The sequence below is a fragment of the Agaricus bisporus genome (assembly GCF_000300575.1).
Source record: "Agaricus bisporus var. bisporus H97 unplaced genomic scaffold AGABI2scaffold_4, whole genome shotgun sequence".
NCBI lineage: Eukaryota > Fungi > Basidiomycota > Agaricomycetes > Agaricales > Agaricaceae > Agaricus > Agaricus bisporus.
The window spans coordinates 595388-616267 of NW_006267367.1; the positions used below are offsets into that span (position 1 = coordinate 595388).

General features: G+C 47.6%; 8 protein-coding genes across 8 annotated transcripts; 5 read left to right on the forward strand and 3 right to left on the reverse strand.

Moving 5' to 3' along the window:
• Positions 1-1811: 1811 nt before the first annotated feature.
• Positions 1812-6216, forward strand: AGABI2DRAFT_184435 (hypothetical protein). Its single transcript, XM_006459866.1, has 19 exons — positions 1812-1938; positions 1998-2127; positions 2181-2303; positions 2362-2500; positions 2551-2708; positions 2765-2853; positions 2903-3017; positions 3070-3662; positions 3715-3873; positions 3930-4068; positions 4124-4264; positions 4316-4445; positions 4496-4754; positions 4806-4911; positions 4962-5062; positions 5112-5148; positions 5204-5673; positions 5733-5962; positions 6012-6216. Exons 1-19 carry the CDS (start codon positions 1834-1836, stop codon positions 6016-6018), a joined length of 3231 nt encoding a protein of 1076 aa, XP_006459929.1. The 5' UTR covers positions 1812-1833; the 3' UTR covers positions 6019-6216.
• A 4081-nt stretch (positions 6217-10297) lies between these two features.
• Positions 10298-11922, forward strand: AGABI2DRAFT_191713 (hypothetical protein). The gene is made up of 5 exons (XM_006459867.1): positions 10298-10538; positions 10602-10671; positions 10723-10758; positions 10955-11298; positions 11351-11922. The coding sequence occupies exons 1-5, from the start codon at positions 10360-10362 to the stop codon at positions 11709-11711; spliced, it is 990 nt and encodes a 329-aa protein (XP_006459930.1). The 5' UTR covers positions 10298-10359; the 3' UTR covers positions 11712-11922.
• A 45-nt stretch (positions 11923-11967) lies between these two features.
• AGABI2DRAFT_135195 (hypothetical protein) lies at positions 11968-13219 on the forward strand. Its single transcript, XM_006459868.1, is given in 4 exon segments — positions 11968-12241; positions 12300-12983; positions 13050-13162; positions 13177-13219. 3 exon segments carry the CDS (start codon positions 12076-12078, stop codon positions 13112-13114), a joined length of 915 nt encoding a protein of 304 aa, XP_006459931.1. The 5' UTR covers positions 11968-12075; the 3' UTR covers positions 13115-13162; positions 13177-13219.
• A 703-nt stretch (positions 13220-13922) lies between these two features.
• AGABI2DRAFT_219391 (hypothetical protein) lies at positions 13923-15622 on the reverse strand. The gene is made up of 4 exons (XM_006459869.1): positions 15382-15622; positions 15200-15322; positions 15058-15136; positions 13923-15007 (listed from the first exon to the last, which is right to left on the reverse strand). The coding sequence occupies exons 1-4, from the start codon at positions 15612-15614 to the stop codon at positions 14825-14827; spliced, it is 618 nt and encodes a 205-aa protein (XP_006459932.1). The 5' UTR covers positions 15615-15622; the 3' UTR covers positions 13923-14824.
• A 387-nt stretch (positions 15623-16009) lies between these two features.
• AGABI2DRAFT_191717 (hypothetical protein) lies at positions 16010-16317 on the forward strand (the record flags this gene model as incomplete). The annotated part of the gene is made up of 1 exon (XM_006459870.1): positions 16010-16317. A coding segment is annotated over exon 1 (243 nt), but the record flags the coding sequence as incomplete, so codon positions are not given.
• A 1185-nt stretch (positions 16318-17502) lies between these two features.
• AGABI2DRAFT_191718 (hypothetical protein) lies at positions 17503-17763 on the reverse strand (the record flags this gene model as incomplete). The annotated part of the gene is made up of 1 exon (XM_006459871.1): positions 17503-17763. A coding segment is annotated over exon 1 (246 nt), but the record flags the coding sequence as incomplete, so codon positions are not given.
• A 1276-nt stretch (positions 17764-19039) lies between these two features.
• AGABI2DRAFT_135200 (hypothetical protein) lies at positions 19040-19451 on the forward strand. The gene has a single exon (XM_006459872.1). It carries the CDS (start codon positions 19091-19093, stop codon positions 19412-19414), a length of 324 nt encoding a protein of 107 aa, XP_006459935.1. The 5' UTR covers positions 19040-19090; the 3' UTR covers positions 19415-19451.
• A 236-nt stretch (positions 19452-19687) lies between these two features.
• AGABI2DRAFT_116895 (hypothetical protein) lies at positions 19688-20047 on the reverse strand (the record flags this gene model as incomplete). The annotated part of the gene is made up of 2 exons (XM_006459873.1): positions 19688-19755; positions 19804-20047. The coding sequence occupies 2 exons, from the start codon at positions 20045-20047 to the stop codon at positions 19688-19690; spliced, it is 312 nt and encodes a 103-aa protein (XP_006459936.1).
• Between the last annotated feature and the right edge of the window lie 833 nt (positions 20048-20880).

Consider the following 20880-nt stretch of genomic DNA (forward strand, 5'->3'; position numbering starts at 1 on the left):
CCTTTTCGTAGCCGGAGAGAAGAAAAAAAAAAGAGGCAACTTTCACCGGTAACAGCGTCTTAAGGCCAGCCAAAAAGCCGAGCTGCGAAGTGAGTCTAGAGGAAGACTAAAGGACGGGCCTCTTCAGTCCTGGCCTAGGTTGTCGGGGACGGGGGCAGAGGCGGAAACCTGGCTTGTGAATCGACGGAAGAGGGTCGATCCGCCTTGCTTGTGGATGCCCAACAACAACCAAACCGGCACCTTATATACGGCTTACGTAATGCTCTCACTGATGGCTCCCAGGCGCCACGATCGAGACACCTGCCCGCCCCTGCCTGACTCTGAGTCGGCCTTCCAGATCCAATCGATAAGCCCACATGTTCCTTCGTCACTCACAGACATCTGACTATCCACTGACCCACCCAAACAGCGCCCCATCTCTCTCCCCTGCAGTCCCATAGGTCCCGCCGGATGCCCGGCCTCTGCCACCGTGACTACGCATCTCTTTCTGAGCGTTGATGCTTACTCTCTTTTGCAGCGCAGCGCAGCACTGCAGACCTGCCAAGTCGGAAAGACTTCCGCGGTTTGCGTACGTAACCATTCGCTTAGTTAACCTACATGTGCCGCATTGCTTGATTGCTTCGTGCGTAATGTTATTGTAATACCGTCGTCTATCAATCTCCTGCAACGAGTGCGAACCGTTCTCAACACGTCAAAGCGTTCCAAATAACATACAGAGCAGAGAAGAGTAAACTTCTAGTCGAGACAACCTCAAAATCCGCTTCTGTATTCAAATTTCGCTTTTTTTTTTCCTTAGTCATCGCACCGATATACTTGTGCCCCATTTTAGATAATAACGGCAGCGGCCCCATAACATGAAGCAATGACCGTTTCATAGATCATTAGAGTTGGCTGGAGCGCTGACGTCTAGCAGTGGGGTCAACTTTCGAGTACTACGTATCATGCATGCTAGCTTTGCTGGCGCGATGCATTGGACGAGTTTGGAGCTATGGCTCAAACTCAAAGCGAGCCATGCACCAACCGTAAATGGGTTAAAGCGTGTATTTATGGACACAGCGAGACTGATATCTAGTCACTCAAGCTCCGGGAATTGAAGATTTGCTGTACCAAATTAGAGCACAGATTTTGACTCAGTACTAAACCCTCTACTGTGCATTTTCCGGCCGGGGCTAGTGAGTCAGAGAGGGGGTCTTTTATCTATCTCCGTATACGGCTGCGGCGGAAGCTGCACACCGGGAGAATGGGAGTCACCTCAGAGAGGCTGGCGCTTGTGCCCCGTTGCTAAATCTGTTGAACAAACGATAAGTATGCGCGCCACTATCTTCCCGTATCTCTCCGTGAAGAAGACAGCGTGACTGAACAAGGATGGTACCAAGAATGCATCATCCGGTGATACGGCGCCACGATTGGATTCACCTATGACCGAGTAGGGTTGAGGGTTTTATACCTATCGATGAGATTTCTCGCGAAAATTGCAATCTGATAATCTTCCACTCCAAAAAGGCACAGTCTGTCTACACAAATCAGAAGCAAAACGCCATAGAATAATAGTACAATTCCGAGGGACCATACTTCCAGACCGGACCTTTCACTCCTCCAATAATCGTCGTCCATTCGGAGATAGCATGTTTTTATCTCAGGACCAGAAAAGATATCGTCGGGAGACCGACTATCAGTAAGTGCGCCCTTGTTTGGTTGTAGGCAGGATGACAAATACCCATGCCCTATCAAGCCAGGAGTGAGCGCTTGAGCTTCGCGACTACTGCGTCATTCCGTTGCTCATAACATACTTCGTCTCTAAGGAATTTCGACGATAATAGCCCGTTCATTGATATGGATGCACCTTCCAATGGCAATGGCAATGGACCACAAGCTCCCATTGATCCCATCACACTCGGTCAACTGAAAGCTGCTATGGCCAATAGCATGAAACCGAAGGTATAGGACCTAAGCAACGCGAGGTCATTCTGCTAATCGAGCACCTTTCCTTCTTTCAGGCTTCGTGGTTTGACTATAAGTACGATGACGAGGACACGGTTATGGCTGAAATTGAAGAATTCTATTCCTATGTCGAGATGCCACAAGCTGTTGAGAACTTGAAAGCTTGGGAGGACTCATATATGCCAGGTACCAGTCATATCCTGGAGAAAGCTATCCGGCTAACAACCATTCACCGTCAGAATGGATGAAAGCTAGCCCGCTGGAACGTCGAACGCATGTGCAGCTATTACTTGAGAGCCTGGAACATAAAGATACTGAGATACGATTCACGAATGCTCGGCGTCTTTTCTATGTCCTACAAGGTTTGTGTATTGAATAGTTATTCCGTTGCGATTGGCCTTTTTGACTGGAAGTTATAAGGCAGCTTTGCGGAAACGGGCTCACCAGAGGACCAATTACACTGGATTTTTGAGAACGCGAAGACGGTCAGAGATGCGGATGGCGTGAGCTGCATTGTGGAAGCCATCAGGATTGCAACAAGAAAACATGATTTTCTCTGGTGATTATCCTTCGTTTATTAGTTCTTCCCCTCGTTGAAACTGGGGTCAGTGGTTTATCAGATCAGGACGCTATGCGCTTTAACATCAGCCAAGCAGACAAATCGGATCTGTTGGAAGAAATACTCACCGAGCTTTCTGTATATTATGGCGCACTATATCATCTAATTGAAGTATTTAAGGGCCACGAGGATTTCGCCGAGGAACTGAGTAGGTTGGATCAGTGTACTCTTCTCTCTTCGTCACTGACGCGATTTGATCGACAGTGAGCCTGGATCCCCCGTTGCCAATCTATTTGTTCAGCATCATTTCCAATTTACGCGATAAGAGTGCGAAGGGTTACCCCATCAAGAAGGTATTTTCACTCAATTTCACTGTCTGCGCGAATATAAACAAGAGATTAGCTTCTCCTTTTAACTTGGAAAACTTTGCTAGCGTGCTGGGGAGGCATCCGCGATTACGCCCGCGTCAAAAAATTATCAAGAGAGCTAGCTGGACTCCCACCAGTAACCGATCCTAGTAAGCCATATCACGGGCATTGATTTCAGAGCCTGGTCTGACTGAAAGCTAGATAGTAAACTCAAAACGTCAGCTATCGACATTGAGCAATATCATTGTGAGACATCTGTAAAATATCCGACTTTCACTCCTCCCGCTTGTCCTCCACACAACCTCGCGGACTTTCCTATTGCCAAGTCTAATTCTTCAAACCTCACCCAACGCCTTTCACAAGCTTACAACCCTATACCACTGCGCCACCACTATCATCACGATGATCTAGAACCCTCGCATACGGGGATGCTTCCTGGATCGCAATCTGGCTTCCAGACACAAATGGGTCCCAATGGCCCTTTCCGAGGTAACCCTCAACCAGCTACACCTGCGCCTTCCCCCCCTCCTTCACCCAAACCGAAGAAACAGCAGTATCAGACTGACCAAAATCGACCATTTTTGTTGCCTTTCACAAGGAGGACTGGGAAGAATGCGAGACTTGTCCCCTTTGCCATTGACGAAGCTGAGAGGCTTTTTAATAAACATATGTATGTGAGTTTGGCCCTGACACAGATGTGGCGGACGAGAGAAGATTGTATGACGTTCGAGAGTGGGTTGGAGAGAATGCCAGGCATGGACGAGTCGTACAGATCATCGACTTTCTTATCACACGTAAATTTTTGTTTCTGCTTGCTGAGAAAATGTGCTGACTCGCATGTTTCAGGAGGTAGAGAAGGAGCCACTACCGGACGTTGAGCAGCTTAGTCGTGAGATAGAAGCAGCAGCAAAAGCAGAACAAGCTGCCACAAGCGGGTCGGAAAGACGCAAATGGCAGGAACGCAAGGAGGATCTAATGCGACTAAAGCGCGTCGAACAGGTATACGTAAGTTTAGTATACGCCTAGCATCTTAATCTGCACTCTGATGTTGATCTTTGTAGGGGGCAGTACTTCCATACCTGCCTGGTTGGGTTCTCGTACTACTCAAATTACTTCTCGCAACAGTGTCTGCCAGCACAAATGGTCTACAAAATCCCCAACCATCCGGTTCATCCGGTTTCCCTCCTGGCGTTTCGTCACGTATGTCGCTTGATCTTATAGTAACTTCATCGTTGTATCAAGCCATATTTTTCAGCAATCAATTCAACTGCTCCAGAACAACCTCCCGCTCACCCACCCTCACTCGAAGAGCTAGACGTGACTCGACATCGTGAAATCACTTCGAAAGCTGTATCGGCAATTCTTCTCATCGTGTTGAAATGGTTCAAGGTATCGCGTGAGTAGAGTCCTCCATATCTGGTAACTTTATTTATCAATGACTTGTTAGATGTGATGAAGTTCCACCATCTTGGTCACAACTTGCTCGATACAAATTGTCTGCTCCTGATCCTGAAGATGTTCGGTCTCCAAGAGATTTCGCAGCTTGTGGTATCGAAAGCGGATTCCCCCGAAAATAAGTGCGTACTTGAATCCATGAATCACAACAAGTTTCTTAGAGTAGTCGTAGCTTCTTCCAATTCTGTATGAATTATTCAAAGAATCCTCAGCCGAACCAACCTGAAGAAAACTCTCAAAGAGCTGCGCGGCAAGTTGTCACCCGAACTATCGTTTACCCCAATGGCGAAAAATATGATGAGGAAGTCGAACAAGTTCATGAATACTCTTGGCGAAACTTTTTTGCAACTATTAATTATGCGAAAATTATGCAAAAGTTATCAAAGGGACGCCCGCACAGAATCTGGATGCTTGTCCATTACAAGAGTTCGGCAAGTGTCTCTTCAGTGTTGTTCGGGCATACATACTCATTACGCCGCTAGGCCGTTCTCAAACGCGTTCTTCGCGTGATGCATCCGATGTTGCAACTTAATATACTCAAGTTAATTAAGAGTCAAGTTCCTTATTGTGGTCGACGGTGGAGACAATGTATGTGTCCTTCTATTCTTCTGCGACATCATCCATACCATCGAACAAAGCGAATATGAAGGTCATTACTGCGATATACTTAAATTGCCGACCCGATCTTCGAGACGAGTGGTTGACCGGCAACGAGATTGAGGAAGGACAAGGAGCTCAGGTAAGTTTGTCGCAGGTCTTCCTCACCCTTTATGTTGAGCAGATTTCAGGCTCAAGAACAAGCCCTCCGCCACCTCGTAAAGTTCTGTGCGTAGAGTTCCACTGGGAGAATTTTTATTACATGATTAAATTTACTTGACAGACAACACCAAGCGATATGGAGCAACAGCACCAGGCAATCAGAATAGCCCCAAGCACCGTAGATCGGGTAGCATTTCCCAGCAAATGGAAGGTTTGCATCCTCCTGAGCTGTCGGGCATAATCAGGCCTATGGGGACACCGAATCACACAGACATTGACGTTTTCCCGCCCCCTCGGTCACAAGCTCCTGACCCAAATAATTTCCTGCCATTCATAACGGAAGACATTGCATTTGAAGAGGAATATGAAGAGTACTTGAAAGATCTTGGTTATTCTGATGCGGAAACTACAGATCTTCCTTTGTTCGGTGGAACATCTGCTTGGAGTCGCCTGCCGTTCGAGACTGATATGGCAGATGGCATGAGCGATACTGATAGTGTACCTAGTATAGGCGAACTTGCAGACGACTCGCGTCTCGATCCCAATCGAGATGATAGGGATATCGTTGATGAAAACCGAAATAACTGGGAGGTACGTTTTTCTCAATATCGCAGTAGTAATGCGTTGGAACTGAAGATCTGTTTCTTTAGCATTTGAGTCCAAAGACGATGGCGGCTTTGCCCAAATCCCCAGCAGGAAATAGACGGTCTAGCTCTGGCAACGGTCTAAGGCCTATTATGCCCAGTCCATTTGACCTGGATAGTGGAAGTGCGCTCGACCTTGACGAAATTGAGGAAGCCGAGTTGGGCCCTCCACCCCGTGAACAATCTACTCCATTTGCTGAAGGGGCGGGCGTCGACGAAGTCGAGTATGCATATGGGTAAGTTACCGTTTCTGACTTCGTGATATCGTACTCAATTTCGTTCCAGTGTGTAAGGTTGAAAATAGTTGTAGACGAAGGTTTTCGTTGTACCCATTACAATCCGGCATTGGCCTTTGGCATATTCTTGATTATCGATTATAACCGACATCCAACTATGCTCATCTGTCACTGGTTTCAGTATTACCGAATATGAGCACGCGGTGGGGATTCTAACCATTTGACATGTGCACAAATGATCTATGACATAGCGCTTAGCTCCCCCATATCGGTCTCCGATGTCCACATTCTGACCGCTCGTACCTAGGGTTTTCTTCCCCGTCGGTAAAGATAACTCAATCAGACTTACCCCGAGGATACTCCTCCAGGTGTATAATACTTCCCTGATTTTCTTTCCTTACACGAGGTTTTCAATCAACCATTCGCAAGAAGTTGGTCAAAAGCCGCGGTTACGGGCAGAAGCCTTCGAGTTTGCCAAGATCCACCCGGTGAAGACTTATACAACCCAGGATCGTGCACTTTTCTAGTCACTTAAAGTCCAATCAGGTGGCGATTTGAACAGTCAAGAAGCTTGAGAATTTGCTGCCAAGTTCACATTCTCGCTGGCGAGTTCTCATGGTTTGACACGCTATAATAGGAGGAAATTTCAAATCATTCTTTTCCTTTCTCAGCCGCATATCTTGATGTAAGTTAACAATCACGAGTCTTAAGGACTCGCAACAGGCACTGAGTCTGTTTTAGTAAACAACAGAATGAAGGGAATCAACTGCGTTCTGCCAATCAATCAAGTGAGAGAACCGGTCGCCTCTCGACGTTCAACGCTCAACGTTCAACCCCGGTCCCCACATCCTTCGTTTAGAAAATTCCATATGAGTGGCTCATCTCCAAGGTAGCGAGCGCCACTCTGAAACGCACCTCAGCACAAATACACCGATCCACGATTTCATTAATGAAAAAGTTTTATCAGAATCTTGTGGTGGAAAATACCCTCCGAGTCGCTTGGCGCATTTCGAGGAGTTACTTTTTCATTTTCATCACCGCGTCCGCCCGATCGGAACCTACGTGCAGGAACCTAGAGTTCGATGTTATCTATTTCAGCGTCCTTGACCCGTTTTGAACAGACATTCAGCCTTGTACCCGAACAACATCGACGATTGGAACAGTTACCTTCTGATGGAATTCAAGCTACCATTACCTCTCCAAGTACATGATGCACCTGGGCTACGTACAAATGAGCCACTTATTTTAGGTTTGTCAGGTCCCCGTTGTCGCTACCAATTACAGCGAACACAATAAGCGACGACTGCAGGGTTTGGTATTCTGTACGTCATACTCATGCTGGTATTTTACTTGAACTGCTACGAATCAAGTACCGACTGGACCAGCGGCCTCGTTTTCTACTTCAGATAAAGTGTTTACGTCGTTGTCCTGCCGATGAGTGAATCGCGTTGGCCGCGTTTGTAAGGGTTTAAATAATCGAATTCAAGTTCCTCCCCGTGCGTAACCCCCACCCCGTATATCACCTTGATTCAGGCTCTAGCCGGAAGAGATTCATCCGTATCGGATTCCAAGTTGCGTGTAAGAACTTGAAGCTATCGCCACCTTGCCTGCGTTTCGGTGAATTCCATGTCATCTCTTTGGAGGCGACTGTATGCGTGTATTGATTGATCGTAACAACTTGAAGAGTCTTTGGTCGCCTTGGTTCTATCTAATAGACGTCAACGTCGACCACAACGTCAGTCATTTAGTTGAAATCTTTGCCTGGGTCGCTGGTTGCCTCATCCTTATCGTAGAATGAGTTCTTTCCACGATGATCAAACATGCAGGGCTTTGAACCCGAGCGGCGTGCTACTGCGGACTGGAATTTGACAATCCTTCAATCAGGCAGGATCTCAAATTTGAGAAGTGGGGACAGAACGGATCCAGACCCACTCCGGACCCACTTCTTGCGATTCAAGTCATAGCAGCAGATTTACACTTTACGCCAACCAGGCACGTTAGGCTACTTTCGCCGAAAATACATGCGGTAACGCAAATCGCTTGACTTGCAACACATACCAGTCGGCTCCGACGCACTACGTTCTTGAAAGTGGGTGTCCTTGAAAATGGTCTTACTGGGAGTAAACTCCACACCACAGCATTGGCGCACGTATATTAGTTTCCGTCGCAGATAATAATTGGTAGGGTATGCTTGTGACCTGCACAGGTTAGTAGATATGACGTTCCGCGTTAGGATATCTAGAAGTTTGGAAGTTGTACCGCGAAGGTCGGTCAAAAGCGGTTGGCAAACGGTAAGGACGAGATCCATAACGTCAACTATGGCGATAGGTGTCCATAATATCGGCACGACGATTCGTCACTGACCACGAACGTGGACGTTAGAACCAGACACAGATCGTGAAGGTGGCACTATATCTCTGAGCTCCGCAAAAGCAATGGCGAGGATAGCAGATATCATAGATGTTGTTTCGCAAATGAATATACTTAGTGCCACATGTCTAATGCACATTGCAGATGTACGGTGAATGCAGACTCATAGCCTAGGTATAGTTCAATATTGGACCTGACAGAAAGGGTGAGTATAGTGTGAGTCAGACATGCACGTACCTTGGTTGATTTGCCAAATGATAAGAGCTGTCCACACCCTTGAAAGTAAGTAGGCGTGTAGTAATACATCTGGCGGCAAGTAACCATGCGCAATTTCATACTAACAGCAGGATTCTCATTCACGTAGGTCTGATAGACGGAGATATTGGGAATTACAAGGCAAAGAAAGAACGCACGATCTTTGTTTTGGGCAGTTCAGATAATATCAGTGTATTTATGTTGGTCCTAGGGCGAACACTGTCAGATACCGAATTTAACTAATGCTGTGGGACCAACATACCGACTGTCTCGCTCTGGCGACCAAGGAAGTGTCTTTGAAATTATACTATTTGTCGAACAGTGACTCCCAAGGGACAACTGGCCACGTCAAAACAGATTTCATTGTGCATGAACTTGTCAAGAGAAATAGTACCCTGCTAAGGGTTTGGGGTTAACCTATGATAGACCAACAAGCAACCGAAGTAGTGGAGTCGTCAAGAGCCTTCTACCATGACTAGTTCGACGGGCGATATGACTGTTTTTAAGCGTCGGTATTGCCTCCGCGGAAAAGACACAATGCAACATATGGATGTCGTCATGGTACAATTGGAGCCGTGCCAAGCAGGTGGTTGGGTAAATCAGTCGCGCAATCGAGGAAGACCTAGACTAGCTTCACTAATTGCGACAAAATGTCGGTCTCCATGGTCCTGGTCACCGATAGAAAAGATAAGAGACAAGGAAAGGAAGGGGAAACAATGCACCCACTAAAGAAGGCCCAATAAAGTGTATATGTAGATATCCCATATACAGTAACCCACAACTAAAGTGCCACAGGCTTCCTCCATCGAAGAGCTATTAAGAGATCTAGACGCTCTGAGCTATGATTAGCATGGCGCCCAGATGGGATGTCATTCCCTATACAGATCACGACTGAGTAGTGCTTGAACATCATATGTTGACCTTCTGGAATAGTAGAAGAATTTCTGGGAAATTTAGAGACGAAAATGGATTGCGGAATTCGGGTTTCCGTTCAAAAGAAGAGGCTTCAAAGGTCGAAAGTTATAGACTGGTGAAATTATTTCAAAGAACTAGCGACAGTTCTCGGGCGGGGACTCAATAGGCTATCAGCCGCGTTGTAGGAATAATGACGCACTTTGGATTAATACAAAACGCTATGAGAGCGAAGAACAGAAGTGTGCCGATAGAATGAGGAGATTCATATTCGGCTCGTGCTGCCTGGCAAAAAATAAGGCATCACGAACTCTCACCCAGTACTTTCAGACTATCAGAGATATACGCTTCAAGCATTGTTTGTACAGCAAACTAACTCGTTTTCGGATGGACGAGAAGAAGGAAATGGTTCCAATCCTGATAGTGTCAATTAATATTGTGTCTTCAGAATTGTCCGAAGGCCAAGGTGACTGGATAAAGCTGGAACGCAGTGGGATAGGTCGAGCTGAGGTCGAGCTTGACATGGTTTGTTTGTTGATTTGGGCCGTGTTTTATCGTGTCTTCCACAATTTGGACGCTGTCGATGCGTGTTGAATACAGTGGCTGCAGACACACTCTGTTCCCGCATCATCTCTTCCATCGTACTCCCGAAGCTGGGCTGCCACAAGTGACCGTAGTACCTCTTAGAATCAGTCTTGGCCCATTCAGGGAGCATGAGGGGTCCGTGCGCAGGAAACTTGAGTTCCCACGTATCTGACATAAGCGTCTGAATCGTGGCTTGTTTACTTGTCCTTGACCACCATCTGCCCCCCGCCAACCACCAACAAACATTCGCATCCAGCAGTCTCGTAATTAGGTCAATGTCACAACAACCTCAAGCAATCCAACCCATGATGGATCAACAACAACAACCACCCCAAGACAGTTCCTATTACCCACAAGACAACGACCTCACAGGAGGCCTCCCCATCAATCTGGATTCACTCCGCGACGGCCCTCCAGGGAGCAAGCCCTTTTATCCATACTCAACACTTATTCGGTATGTCTACATTATCTCGTCTCGACGATCCCTCCATGTCACCTAACTAACCCGACCCTACAGTTATGCTATCAAAGGCTCACCTAACCAGAAGCTGCTTCTAGAAGATATTTATTATGCAATTGAGTCCCGAGTCAGTACTTGAATTTGCAGGTTTTTCGCGCAATCATTGACAATTTGCCAGTTTCCTTACTTTAGGACGGCCCCGAGTGGTTGGAAAGTGAGTTTTACTAGTACATATTTTATCGGTAGCTGGTGGCGGATTGAGATCAATTTGTATATGACGCGGGACGCGTTCGCGCTGTTATTGTTTGACTGTCTCTGTTTGTTGTCAGGAGTTTATTCCCATCTTCACCCAAATATTTCATGTTGGCCCATGTTGTTTGTGATTTCCGGCGCTGACACACCTTTTACAGAATTCCGTCCGTCATAACCTTTCGCTAAATCCATGTTTTGAAAAAGTGCCCCGTCCTCTCACGGATCGTGGGAAGGGTTCATACTGGACCGTCAACGAAAATGTAGATCCACGTACTGGTGTTCATCGAGTTCGCAAAAAGAAGGCAAAAGGTTCAAAAACTCGCGGTTCGGAAGAACTTGAACAACCGCCTCCGGGCCAAGAATATCAACCTGAGGCACAACCTCCTCCCCCTCAAACATACGACGATCCCAATGCCCACGCTCAATTTGTCGCACCTCCCACAATGCATCCTGACGAAGCAGGTCCAAGTAGGCAGCAGGTCTATCCTCCACCGTATCCTCCGTACGTGGCACTTGGAATATTCTAATTTTGTATCGTCTAAAAATGTTATCAGGTTCAATCCCAACTTTCCGATGATGGCGCCAGATCCACGTTTTCCGCCCCCAATACCTGGTGTGTTACCCATGGCTCCTGATGAGGGGTTCGAGATGGATGAGCACGGTAACGTTAACTGGCGCCTGGCTTGGCTAAAAGAGCTTGGTCATCTTCAACAAATCACAGCGGAGCAAGAGAAGGCCGGCGTCGATCCTGAGTGGTACAGAATGATGCTCTTCCGTGTCCGTAGTGCCCTAATGCCGCCACCGATGAATCCTGAGGTCATGCATGGTATGCCACCACCACATATGCAGCCACCACCACCAAACGCGGTTGAGATGGCTCAGCAGGCGCAAGCGCCGCAGCAGCCTGCTCAATAGTCGGTTGGATTTCTTCTGTATCCGGATAATTTAAAAGTTTTGGTTTTTTGGGTTACTCTATGATGTTAATTTTTGTTTCATTATTCGCTATGCATTTTGTTACCTCACTCGTCGTTGACTTACTTGTAGTGATACTCGGGATGAGCTTGTATGTACTCGGCACGACACTTAATTATTACGATTGATGATGATATACTTTGTGATTGTGTGCAATTGAATGAGCTGACTAATGCCGGCCGTCTGCCGATTCGTTGATCTGTCAGCAATGTTATTATCTTGCACTGTGGAAGCAGCTCTCACATTTCCGTTCCTCTCCCGAGTATTTTCGTCATCCGACCCACTGTCATTTTTACCCCTAGGCGACATGACCAACGGACAAACGGCTGTGGCTAGCAATCCCGTCAAAGGACCCGCACTTGCGATTGGCACGCTTTCGACTGCTCAAGACGGAAAATACCAGTCTTTGGTGTCAGGTTTGGAGGCGACCAGGAGAGTGGACAGGCACCTTTTGGACCGTCTGGTTGAAGGGGGTGAGCGCTCTTCTTTCTGCTGCATGAACCAATTGATCCCTACTTTTTTTCGTATTAGCTATAACATTGGAGCCGTCGTCTTATGCATCGGCCCATGTTCTCTTAACCGAGGCAGAATACCAATCCCTGACACCAAACTTATCCAGCTTCTTGACTCATCTTCTTTCCGGTCTCAGTCCCCTCGGAATTCTTTACCTCTTGGATCTCACGACTTCTGTCAAATCACTTCCTTCAGCACTGACACTTTCTGGATTCGAGATTCTGTCCGTTCAGCAAGATGAAGGCGCTATCATAGCTCAAAAGCCATCTTCACCCAGGACTTCAACGATTCCGGCAGCTTCAGTTCCACTTCGAAAGAAGACTGATCCGGCGAAGAAGAGGGCGCTCTGGGCATTGACTTCTTCTGCCCCCATATCTGATAAGATTGACCCTGAATCACTCCTTACCGAGGCTGATAAAGCCCGCCCGGAGCCTGTCTGTGAGCCTTTCAGTACCAATGCTCCTCGACGCAAGAAAGCATGCAAGGGCTGCACTTGCGGGCTGGCGGAGTTGGAGGAAGAGGAGAGACAAAATGGTAAAGTCGTACTGCTGGATGGTTCTCAGACGGGTGAGACCATGGTAGTTACGCAAAGTGAGAAAGAGAGACTGTTGAATGCGGCGAAGAATGCGCCAAAGGCGACAAGTAGCTGTGGCAGTTGTTTCCTCGGTGACGCCTTTAGATGTGCAGGTTGCCCCTATCTGGGTATGTCACTTTGTATATGATTGGCAGACCTCGAATTCGCTAATAACTTTTTTGTTTCGTTTGTAGGTTTGCCTGCGTTTAAACCTGGAGAAAAGGTTGAGATTGATGTTGGTGGCATGGATGACATTTAGATAGGTTGAGCTTCGCAATGGTGTCCAATGCTTTCGTTTCAGACTTCTGTATTTCATGTAACCTTTGATTGAAGACAGTGTCTTCCTAGTGCTGAAGATCAGCGGTGTATGTGCTTATATGTGGAAGTGTGCGCCTAAAGCTCTCCATAGCCTGTTAAGTTGAGGTGGCATAATGGGCATCAAAGACCCCCGGGACCCCAGATATAAGCGGATCGCTCGTCCAATTTTATCTCTTCTTTATGAGTATCTTCACCAGCATAAATGAACTCACTGTCAGACACACCTCCAACATCTTCCTCGAAACAAAATTATTGCGCACTCTGTACAACTAAACAGCCCATCAGATACACCTGTCCCGGCTGCCACACGCAAACATGTTCACTCTCCTGTTCAAAACTTCATAAACAATCGACTGGATGTTCAGGTTTACGAGACAAAACGGCTTATGTGCCATTGAAACAGTATGGCTGGGGTAGTATGATGGATGATTATACGTTCTTGGAAGATGTGGGCCGGAAAGTGGGAGAGTGGGGGAAAGAGATTGTGAAGGGTGGGTTTGATATGAATGTTGATAATGGGAGGACGAGTATGTCTCAAAGAGGAAGAGGACGGGGAGATAGAGGACGACGTGGGTTTGTAAGAGGAGGACGAGATAGAGGAGGTAGAGGAAAAGGTGGGAAAGGCAAAAGGGAGATATTGAAAGTGCGGTTGGAGGAGAGGGATATTGAAGTCGAATTGTTGCCGCATGGCATGGAAAGACGACAATTGAATCAGTCGTTTTGGAACATGAAGTATGTACGCTCTATTTCGTTTCTACCACATTCAATGCCTGATACTTTGCTCTAGAACTCAAACAGCATCCTTGACTATCCAATTCAAATTCCACCCGCCTACCGAAGCTTCAGGATCCCAATCCTTCACCCTCCTTACCCATCGAAATAGCCTCCTCACGCCGTTGTTAAGCCTCGTGCAGAAACATATCCAAGATTACCTCAATAGAAAAAATGTCACCAAAAGTAGTAAAACTGGGGATGCCTCTTCGCTCCCGGCATGGCTACCCTCGCTCATGATTCCGCCACTTGAAGACCCGGAAAACTTTACAATACCTACGTTTACTATCGCAGCACCTTCTGACCTTCTCCTTCTGGCGCGTTCTGCTGCCCTCCTCTCTGCATCAGCGCCGGCACAGGGTTCGGGCCAAGTGAACGCAAAACCCAAAGCATATTACAACCTGGACCCGAATCAAACTCTGTTAGAATCGCTTCGGGGGACGCAATTTGTGGAGTTTCCGATGATTGAGGTATGGCAGGAGTTCAATGGCATTATAGTTGATAAGAAGACGGGTAATGTCCGATGCATGCGCGAGGACGCAGAGCCTCGAATGAAGAGAAGGAAATTGAATGCGGAAGAGGGACGGAAAGCAATTACCGGGCTAGTCGGCGATTATGGTAGTGATCATGAAGGTGATGAAGGCCAAAGCGGAAAGGAAGGATTAGTGGGATATGCAGAGAGCGAAAGCGATGAAATGGAGCAGGATAATACTGTTGACGAAGAGATTGAAGTTGAAGATAGTGACGAAGACAACGAAGTTGCTGTTGATCCGGCTGCACTCCTTGAGCTGATACAGCGAGCGAAACGGGAGGGAAATTGGGAGGAGGAATTGGATAATGATAGTTGTAGCGATAATCCGGGAGATGACGACACTTGATTTTAGATATCTTGCCGTCGAAGGTCCAGTAGGCCCTTCATCAAAAGCTGGACTTCTAATGCTTCTTCTATCGCTCCACCGAGGGGTGTCTCTGGCGTGTTGCGAATAGGTTCTGCGGTCTTGACTTCGACCTCCCAAAGGGTGTCCGCATGAGCCGGGATAGGTTGTTGGGTTTTCGGGTCCACCTGGGGGACGTGAGTTTATTCCTAGGTGTCGATACGTGAGACTGGCGCACCTGTTCTTGTTGAAACATGAGGATTATGAGAGGGCCTTTACGAAAACAGTATCCACGTTTGTAGATCTGAGAGCGCCGTCTGTATATTAAAAAAGAAGTTCGTTTAGATCGATGAGTGAGATCAGTAGATGGACATATGCACTCGTAACCTAGGGCGGCAGCAAATCCAATCGCATCGCCCTCAACTTGGACAGTCGCCCATGGCCTGACAGTTGCCTCAGGGTGGACGCGGGCGGACTCCGGTTTCAGATACGAATACAGATGCCTACACTCAGTGTCATGTTGGAGGGTGGACAGGTTGCAGTGGAGATGAAACATACTTACCAAGGGCTGTCTACCTTTCTGCCACCGACAATCAATTCTTTTCTGGCCCGAAGGAGAGTGGGCTCCTGGCCTTGATCGCGTTGGAGTTGGGCGTCGAGAGGCTCGAAGACTATTTCTCGGGCATGCATAGGTTCCGAGGATTCGCAATGAAGAGTTATGCGGTTGAGGATAGCTTTGAGATCTTTGGAAAAGAATTCGCCGAAGAGGGCGACTTCATATTGGTGGGAGGTCATGGAGGTGGCGGGTCAGGTTCGTACGCGGCGGGGGCGGCGGGCGCAGAGTGATCCGGTGTTATTCTATTTTTGGATTGTGGGGCTGCTGTGTCGCTGTTGTTGGTGTGACAGGCATAGCTTGCCTGCCTTGCTTATTATTACCATGCATAAATACCAGAGTACGTCTTCCGAAAAACTCCCCAATGAAAGTCCTCAAATTTAACCGTTTTTCTTTCTCTCATATTTCCAAAGTCCCGGGCAAGGATGTCCTCGAATACCATCACCCCCCGCTAGCAGCTCAGGGTCCCTTTTATCAGCTCGCACGGCATACCAGGAATTCTTCTGTCCAGTCTACCTCTTCCTCGGAATATTCGAGCTTCTCCGATTCGAAAGACTCGGATGTTTCGTCGCAGGTCTCCCATATCTCGCGCCGCTCGAGCCTTCCCCCGGTGGGCACCGCAGACCGCAGACATATCGCCATGGCACAGGTGGAGCACAATACCCCGATAACACCAATTTCCTCCCATCCCCACCCCACCACGCCGCAAGATACCCCAAGGTCGTCTGATCTCGTGGACAGGGCCACCGCGCCCCTTTCGAACCCTGACGCGACGAACTCTCCTCTTTTCCACCATAACCTCCCGGCCTCCGATTTTCCTCCTTCTTCCAAGATACCTTCCCGGGATATAGGCATCGTCGGCACGGTGACCGGTGTCAAACAACAAGGTTCAATTCAGATGCCATCAAAACACAACAATAACCACTCTCCTCCCATCTTCCAAGAACCCAAGTCTGCCTCACCTACGCTCCCTTCTACTCCTGATCTCACCCTTCCTTTGGCGCCTGTACGTGGGCTCAACATCATGAAGCGTGTTCAGCCAAAGGAAGACCCTGCAAACGCGTCTCGCTTAGGGAAAGACAAAGAAAATTGCGCCCCTGCCGAGCACCTTGGGTTGGATACTGCCGCAGATCTTCTAGGAAGCGGGATCAGGCTCGTCCCACGGTCGAAGCCCGAAGAGGCCCAAACCCCTGACTTTGCTACTCCCTCCCCTCTAATCTCTCCAACTTCGAGTTCAGATCCTACACTCCTTTATGTCAATTATCAGCCAGGCATCCATTCTACTGCCGGTCCCTTACCTCCTCCGCCTCGCCTACCCGGCTTCGATGCTCTTGCTGCTTCATCAAGCTCACCTCCTCCCCCGCGACCCCCGCGATTAAATTCTCCATTACCGCCTCGAAATGCCGCTAGGTTGAAGGACATAGAAGTTGCTAAGCAAGCTTTGCAATTGCCGCCATCGGTCTCTGCCGCCCTCGCTTCAAGAGATCAGAAAGCCTCTCTCCCGGACGCCGTAAACTCATTAGCTCCAAAAGAAATAGTAGACTCTGTTACGCCTGCCGCTATTGCAAGGTATGTTACTCGTTGCAGACCTTTAGTACTAATACGGGTACAAAGCATGTTCGATATCTAAATTTATCTTGTTTATAGGTCAACTTCCAATTTCGCGACGCCTTCAAGTCCCTCTATCTCAGACACTTCATCTTCTTCGTACTGCATGCTACAACACACCTCTCCAATCCATCGACGGGAAGGCGCTTTGCTGTCGTCATGGGCTTCAACAGATGCCGGTTCTGACTCACACACCGACAGCGTGCGAGGCGCTTCAGAAACATCATCAAACACGATACCTAAACCGGAGCAATTTAGCAACGGCGATGTCCCACAGGTCATATCTGTCTCTGAACCGTCTCCACCCTCGCCTATCCTGGAATCTGCTGCTGAAGATGTCAACGATGATGGCTCTCACCTACGTCAAACGCCTCAATCTAACCATGGTCAAGACCATGGTGAAATGAGTGATAAATCCGTTGATGGAGATGAACAAGATTCTAATGAACATTGGATATCTGTGAGCCGAGCATCGTCGCCACCATCATCCGGTGACGGGTTGCCACCGGGGACCGATGTCAACGTAAATGACGAGGGTAACAACATTGACATCAATAAGGAATCGTCAGGCGCTCTTAGTGAAGCACCGAGTCCGCCGCCGAAGAATTTCCGGAATAGTTTAACGACTGGATTGAAGAGGTTTTCATCGAGGTCGTTGCCCCGTACACCATCCGTTTCTTCTGGATCCAGACGATCCTCTTCGATCATCAGTAAGCGATTTTCGACCCAAAGCGAAAATCAGAATAGTGTCAGCAGTGGCGGACTGGATTTGCCTTCACCGTCGGTACACTCTGCACCCTTGCCTTCGCCTGTCGTCAACAACGATCTACATGCATCTAATGCTGGTTTTGCTGCCCGCGAGCGTTCGCAAACTAGAGCTACGCGTAAGAAGGTAGTACAGCAATGGCCATCGGCAATGTCCTGCAATGAAATACATGCTCGTGGAAATAAGAAGATGACCCCGGGTGAAAAGTGTGCTATCTACACTCGGAAAATCAACGAGCTATATATATACGATTGTGGGTTGTCGGGTTGGGTTGAAGAAATGAAGTTTCGTGGTAAGTTGTTTTGTTTCATACATTAATGCTAAATCATTGAAACTGTTTCAGGACCCAATAATAATCAACACGGGAACGGCACCAGCAACAAGAAATTCCTTGATGCGCGCTCACCGACAGATTCACTGTTCGTCCCGAAACCCCGACAAACGTCGCGTTCCTCCATGATATCAGAAGCAACATTCCCTACGCGTCCTGACGCGTCAACAGCTACGGACCTCTTATCCCCTTCTCACGATAATAATGACGGCTATCTCGAAGACATTCCCATTCTACCTTACCCCTCACTTGCCACGGCACAACGTGCTGCCGCTTCAAATGTCCCAGCTAACCCGACACCACCTGCATCTATCCGCTCTTATGATTCGAGTTCGACTCTACCTTCGGTGACTGTCATTAGTAGCAACAACGCTCACGCGTCCTCAAATACACTGACCTCTCCGACTCAATCTCCTGGTACCACTTTGCATCATGCATCTGCGTCACTTCCACTGAATAGGTCCTTCACGACTTCTACTGGAGGGGGTTTCTTTGCTTCTCTGAGTCGCAAAGCATCGCTGAGCTCTACGAAGAAACCTGCGCTTGGCCTCGGCATCAATTTCAAATCCCCCAATTCATCACCACCATCATATCCAACCGCAATGTCCCCTTCAGCCATTCACCGCCATTCCACCAAATCTTCTTTGGGTAACCCTGGAGTCAGCAGATCAACCGCATCAATACCGGTCAGCGTAGGCGGAATTGCAATGGATCGTTCTGCTCCACCGAGCATTGTTCCCGGTGGTCCTCGTGCTCTTTCCAATAGTGGCAGTGTCAGACTTCAAAGATCTAAAACGTATATACCCAGCAAGAGTCCGCACTTCAGCAGTGTTGGTTCTAGTAGCCCTGGTGGTATCCATGATATTGAACGTCGACCTTCTCTTCGGGAACTTCATTCGAATTATGCTGCTACCGGTTTAGCGAGTCCTCCTGCTTCGAGCTCGACGACTCCGATGCAAAGCTATTTACCCTATACTCCCAGTTTATCCTCCCCTTTAAATCAAGGTCAAGGCGTATACACGCTTGTCGATCAAAATGATATCCAGCCTCTCCATCCTGAACCCATTAGCTATATCCAGCAGCAGCAGCAGCAACCACCTGTGTACGACCCACAGACGGATCTAGAATTTGTACGACAGATCAACAAACTTGCCGAGCTGTTACCGAATGCCAATAGGATGGTTCTAACTGGATATTTGAGGAGAGCGGGGCAGGATGTTCTTGCCATCGGACAATACCTCGAAGATGAGAAGAATGGAACTTTGAAAGCTTATTAAACTTAATTGCGAACCTTCTTATGATTATCGATATCACTCGGTTTTTTTTTTCTCCTCGGATCTGCTCTAATTCATAATGGTCTCTTTTCTTGGCCTTAAACCCAGGCTCATGTATCAACTTTTTTCCCCTAGGAAGTTTAATCGTCTTCGCGTATGCAATCTGATTCTTTTTTTCTTAATCTTCGAAATTTATGTTTTATACGACGCGAGATTACCGGTTACGCATTTGTGCAATGTTAACGACATTAATGTCATTTCTACATACTTTCGAATCTATCTGTTGTTACCAGCGGGACGAAATCCCATGGACGCTCGTTTGGGAGCGATTGGCGGGGCAAACACTGCTTGAGTATTCAGTATTTGTCGCAAAACACTGAACTCGCACTCACCGGGTCTGCTGCGAGCGGCACCAGCACTCCATCCTGAAGTTGACCTAGAGAACGATCCCGGTAGTAGCATATGCTCCACTTCGTTGCCACTATCAGAGTAATCGGATGTAGACCGGAAGGAACGATCCAGCGCTAGAACTTGAGGAGTTGGTGGTCCGAAAGGTTGACGATGTTGCCCTCCCATTGGTCCAGTAGCTTTGGGTTTATTCCAACCCGATCCTCGGTTTGATCCCGAGGCCGTCATTGCATGAGTCTGGACCCTAGGAACAAGAGGTGTTCGCTGGACCTAATGCAAGGAAGTTCCCCAATCCCTTCAAAAAAAAAAAATCACACAAGTAAAATATTCAAATCATACACCATTCATTTCCATTCCGCTCATGGCCATTTCATTTCCAGTTGCCCCTCCCAGGGTATTGAGCCTGGCTCGACTTTGTTGACCTTCCGGTGTCTTGGACTGTGGTGCAGAAATTGGTTCTATAGTTGTAGGGCCCAGTATTGTTTTCCGCTTCAGTTTATCATGCTGCGTCTATAATTATCGTCATGATAAATGACCTCTTGTGGAATATAATAAAAACCCATCCCTTGAGTTTTTGGTATTCTTTGTCCCTTTCTCTGGAGGTTTCTTGAAGATCGCGGACTTTTCGTCGTTCGAGCTCAAGGTCTCTTTCGAGTTCTGTTTCAAGAACACTTATAAACTGCTCGAAATGCAATTAGCCATTGAACTCACGAGCAATCTTATTACCAAGAAGATTTATTTCTCCATTGGCTGATGGTCACCGTCATTACGATCTCAAATCTAGAACATATCTGATTGACGAGCCTTCGCGAACGACATTGTCCAATTGTTTCTGTAATTGTGCATTTTTGTCGCTGAGGTTACGAATCACTGCTTGTTGAAAAGAGCTTTGCAAAAAAAAGAGAAGAAACAGGTCTAAGTCGATAGAAAAGTTGACAGTGGCTCAAGAGTAGAGAACTTTTCTTGATGAATTTGATACTGCCAAAAAGAGATCGCGCTAACACTGTTTCAATCCACGACCACGAATAGGTTTTGATACACGTACCGACTGCATATCTCCA

Bases quoted from the DNA above. Each gene is read 5' to 3' on its own strand.
- AGABI2DRAFT_184435 (XM_006459866.1), top strand. From the start codon at position 1,834: ATGGATGCACCTTCCAATGGCAATGGCAATGGACCACAAGCTCCCATT. The intron at 2,709-2,764 runs GTAGGTTGGATC...TTTGATCGACAG, and splicing joins GGATTTCGCCGAGGAACTGA to TGAGCCTGGATCCCCCGTTG. The intron at 4,912-4,961 runs GTATGTGTCCTT...CATCGAACAAAG, and splicing joins TGGTCGACGGTGGAGACAAT to CGAATATGAAGGTCATTACT.
- AGABI2DRAFT_191713 (XM_006459867.1), top strand. From the start codon at position 10,360: ATGTCACAACAACCTCAAGCAATCCAACCCATGATGGATCAACAACAA. The intron at 10,672-10,722 runs GTCAGTACTTGA...ACAATTTGCCAG, and splicing joins ATTATGCAATTGAGTCCCGA to TTTCCTTACTTTAGGACGGC. The intron at 10,759-10,954 runs GTGAGTTTTACT...CACCTTTTACAG, and splicing joins CGGCCCCGAGTGGTTGGAAA to AATTCCGTCCGTCATAACCT.
- AGABI2DRAFT_135195 (XM_006459868.1), top strand. From the start codon at position 12,076: ATGACCAACGGACAAACGGCTGTGGCTAGCAATCCCGTCAAAGGACCC. The intron at 12,242-12,299 runs GTGAGCGCTCTT...TTTTCGTATTAG, and splicing joins GGACCGTCTGGTTGAAGGGG to CTATAACATTGGAGCCGTCG. The intron at 12,984-13,049 runs GTATGTCACTTT...TTTCGTTTGTAG, and splicing joins TGCAGGTTGCCCCTATCTGG to GTTTGCCTGCGTTTAAACCT.
- AGABI2DRAFT_219391 (XM_006459869.1), bottom strand. From the start codon at position 15,614: ATGACCTCCCACCAATATGAAGTCGCCCTCTTCGGCGAATTCTTTTCC. The intron at 15,323-15,381 runs GTAAGTATGTTT...CACTGAGTGTAG, and splicing joins AGAAAGGTAGACAGCCCTTG to GCATCTGTATTCGTATCTGA. The intron at 15,137-15,199 runs GTGCATATGTCC...TTTAATATACAG, and splicing joins GCTGCCGCCCTAGGTTACGA to ACGGCGCTCTCAGATCTACA.
- AGABI2DRAFT_135200 (XM_006459872.1), top strand. From the start codon at position 19,091: ATGCAAAGCTATTTACCCTATACTCCCAGTTTATCCTCCCCTTTAAAT.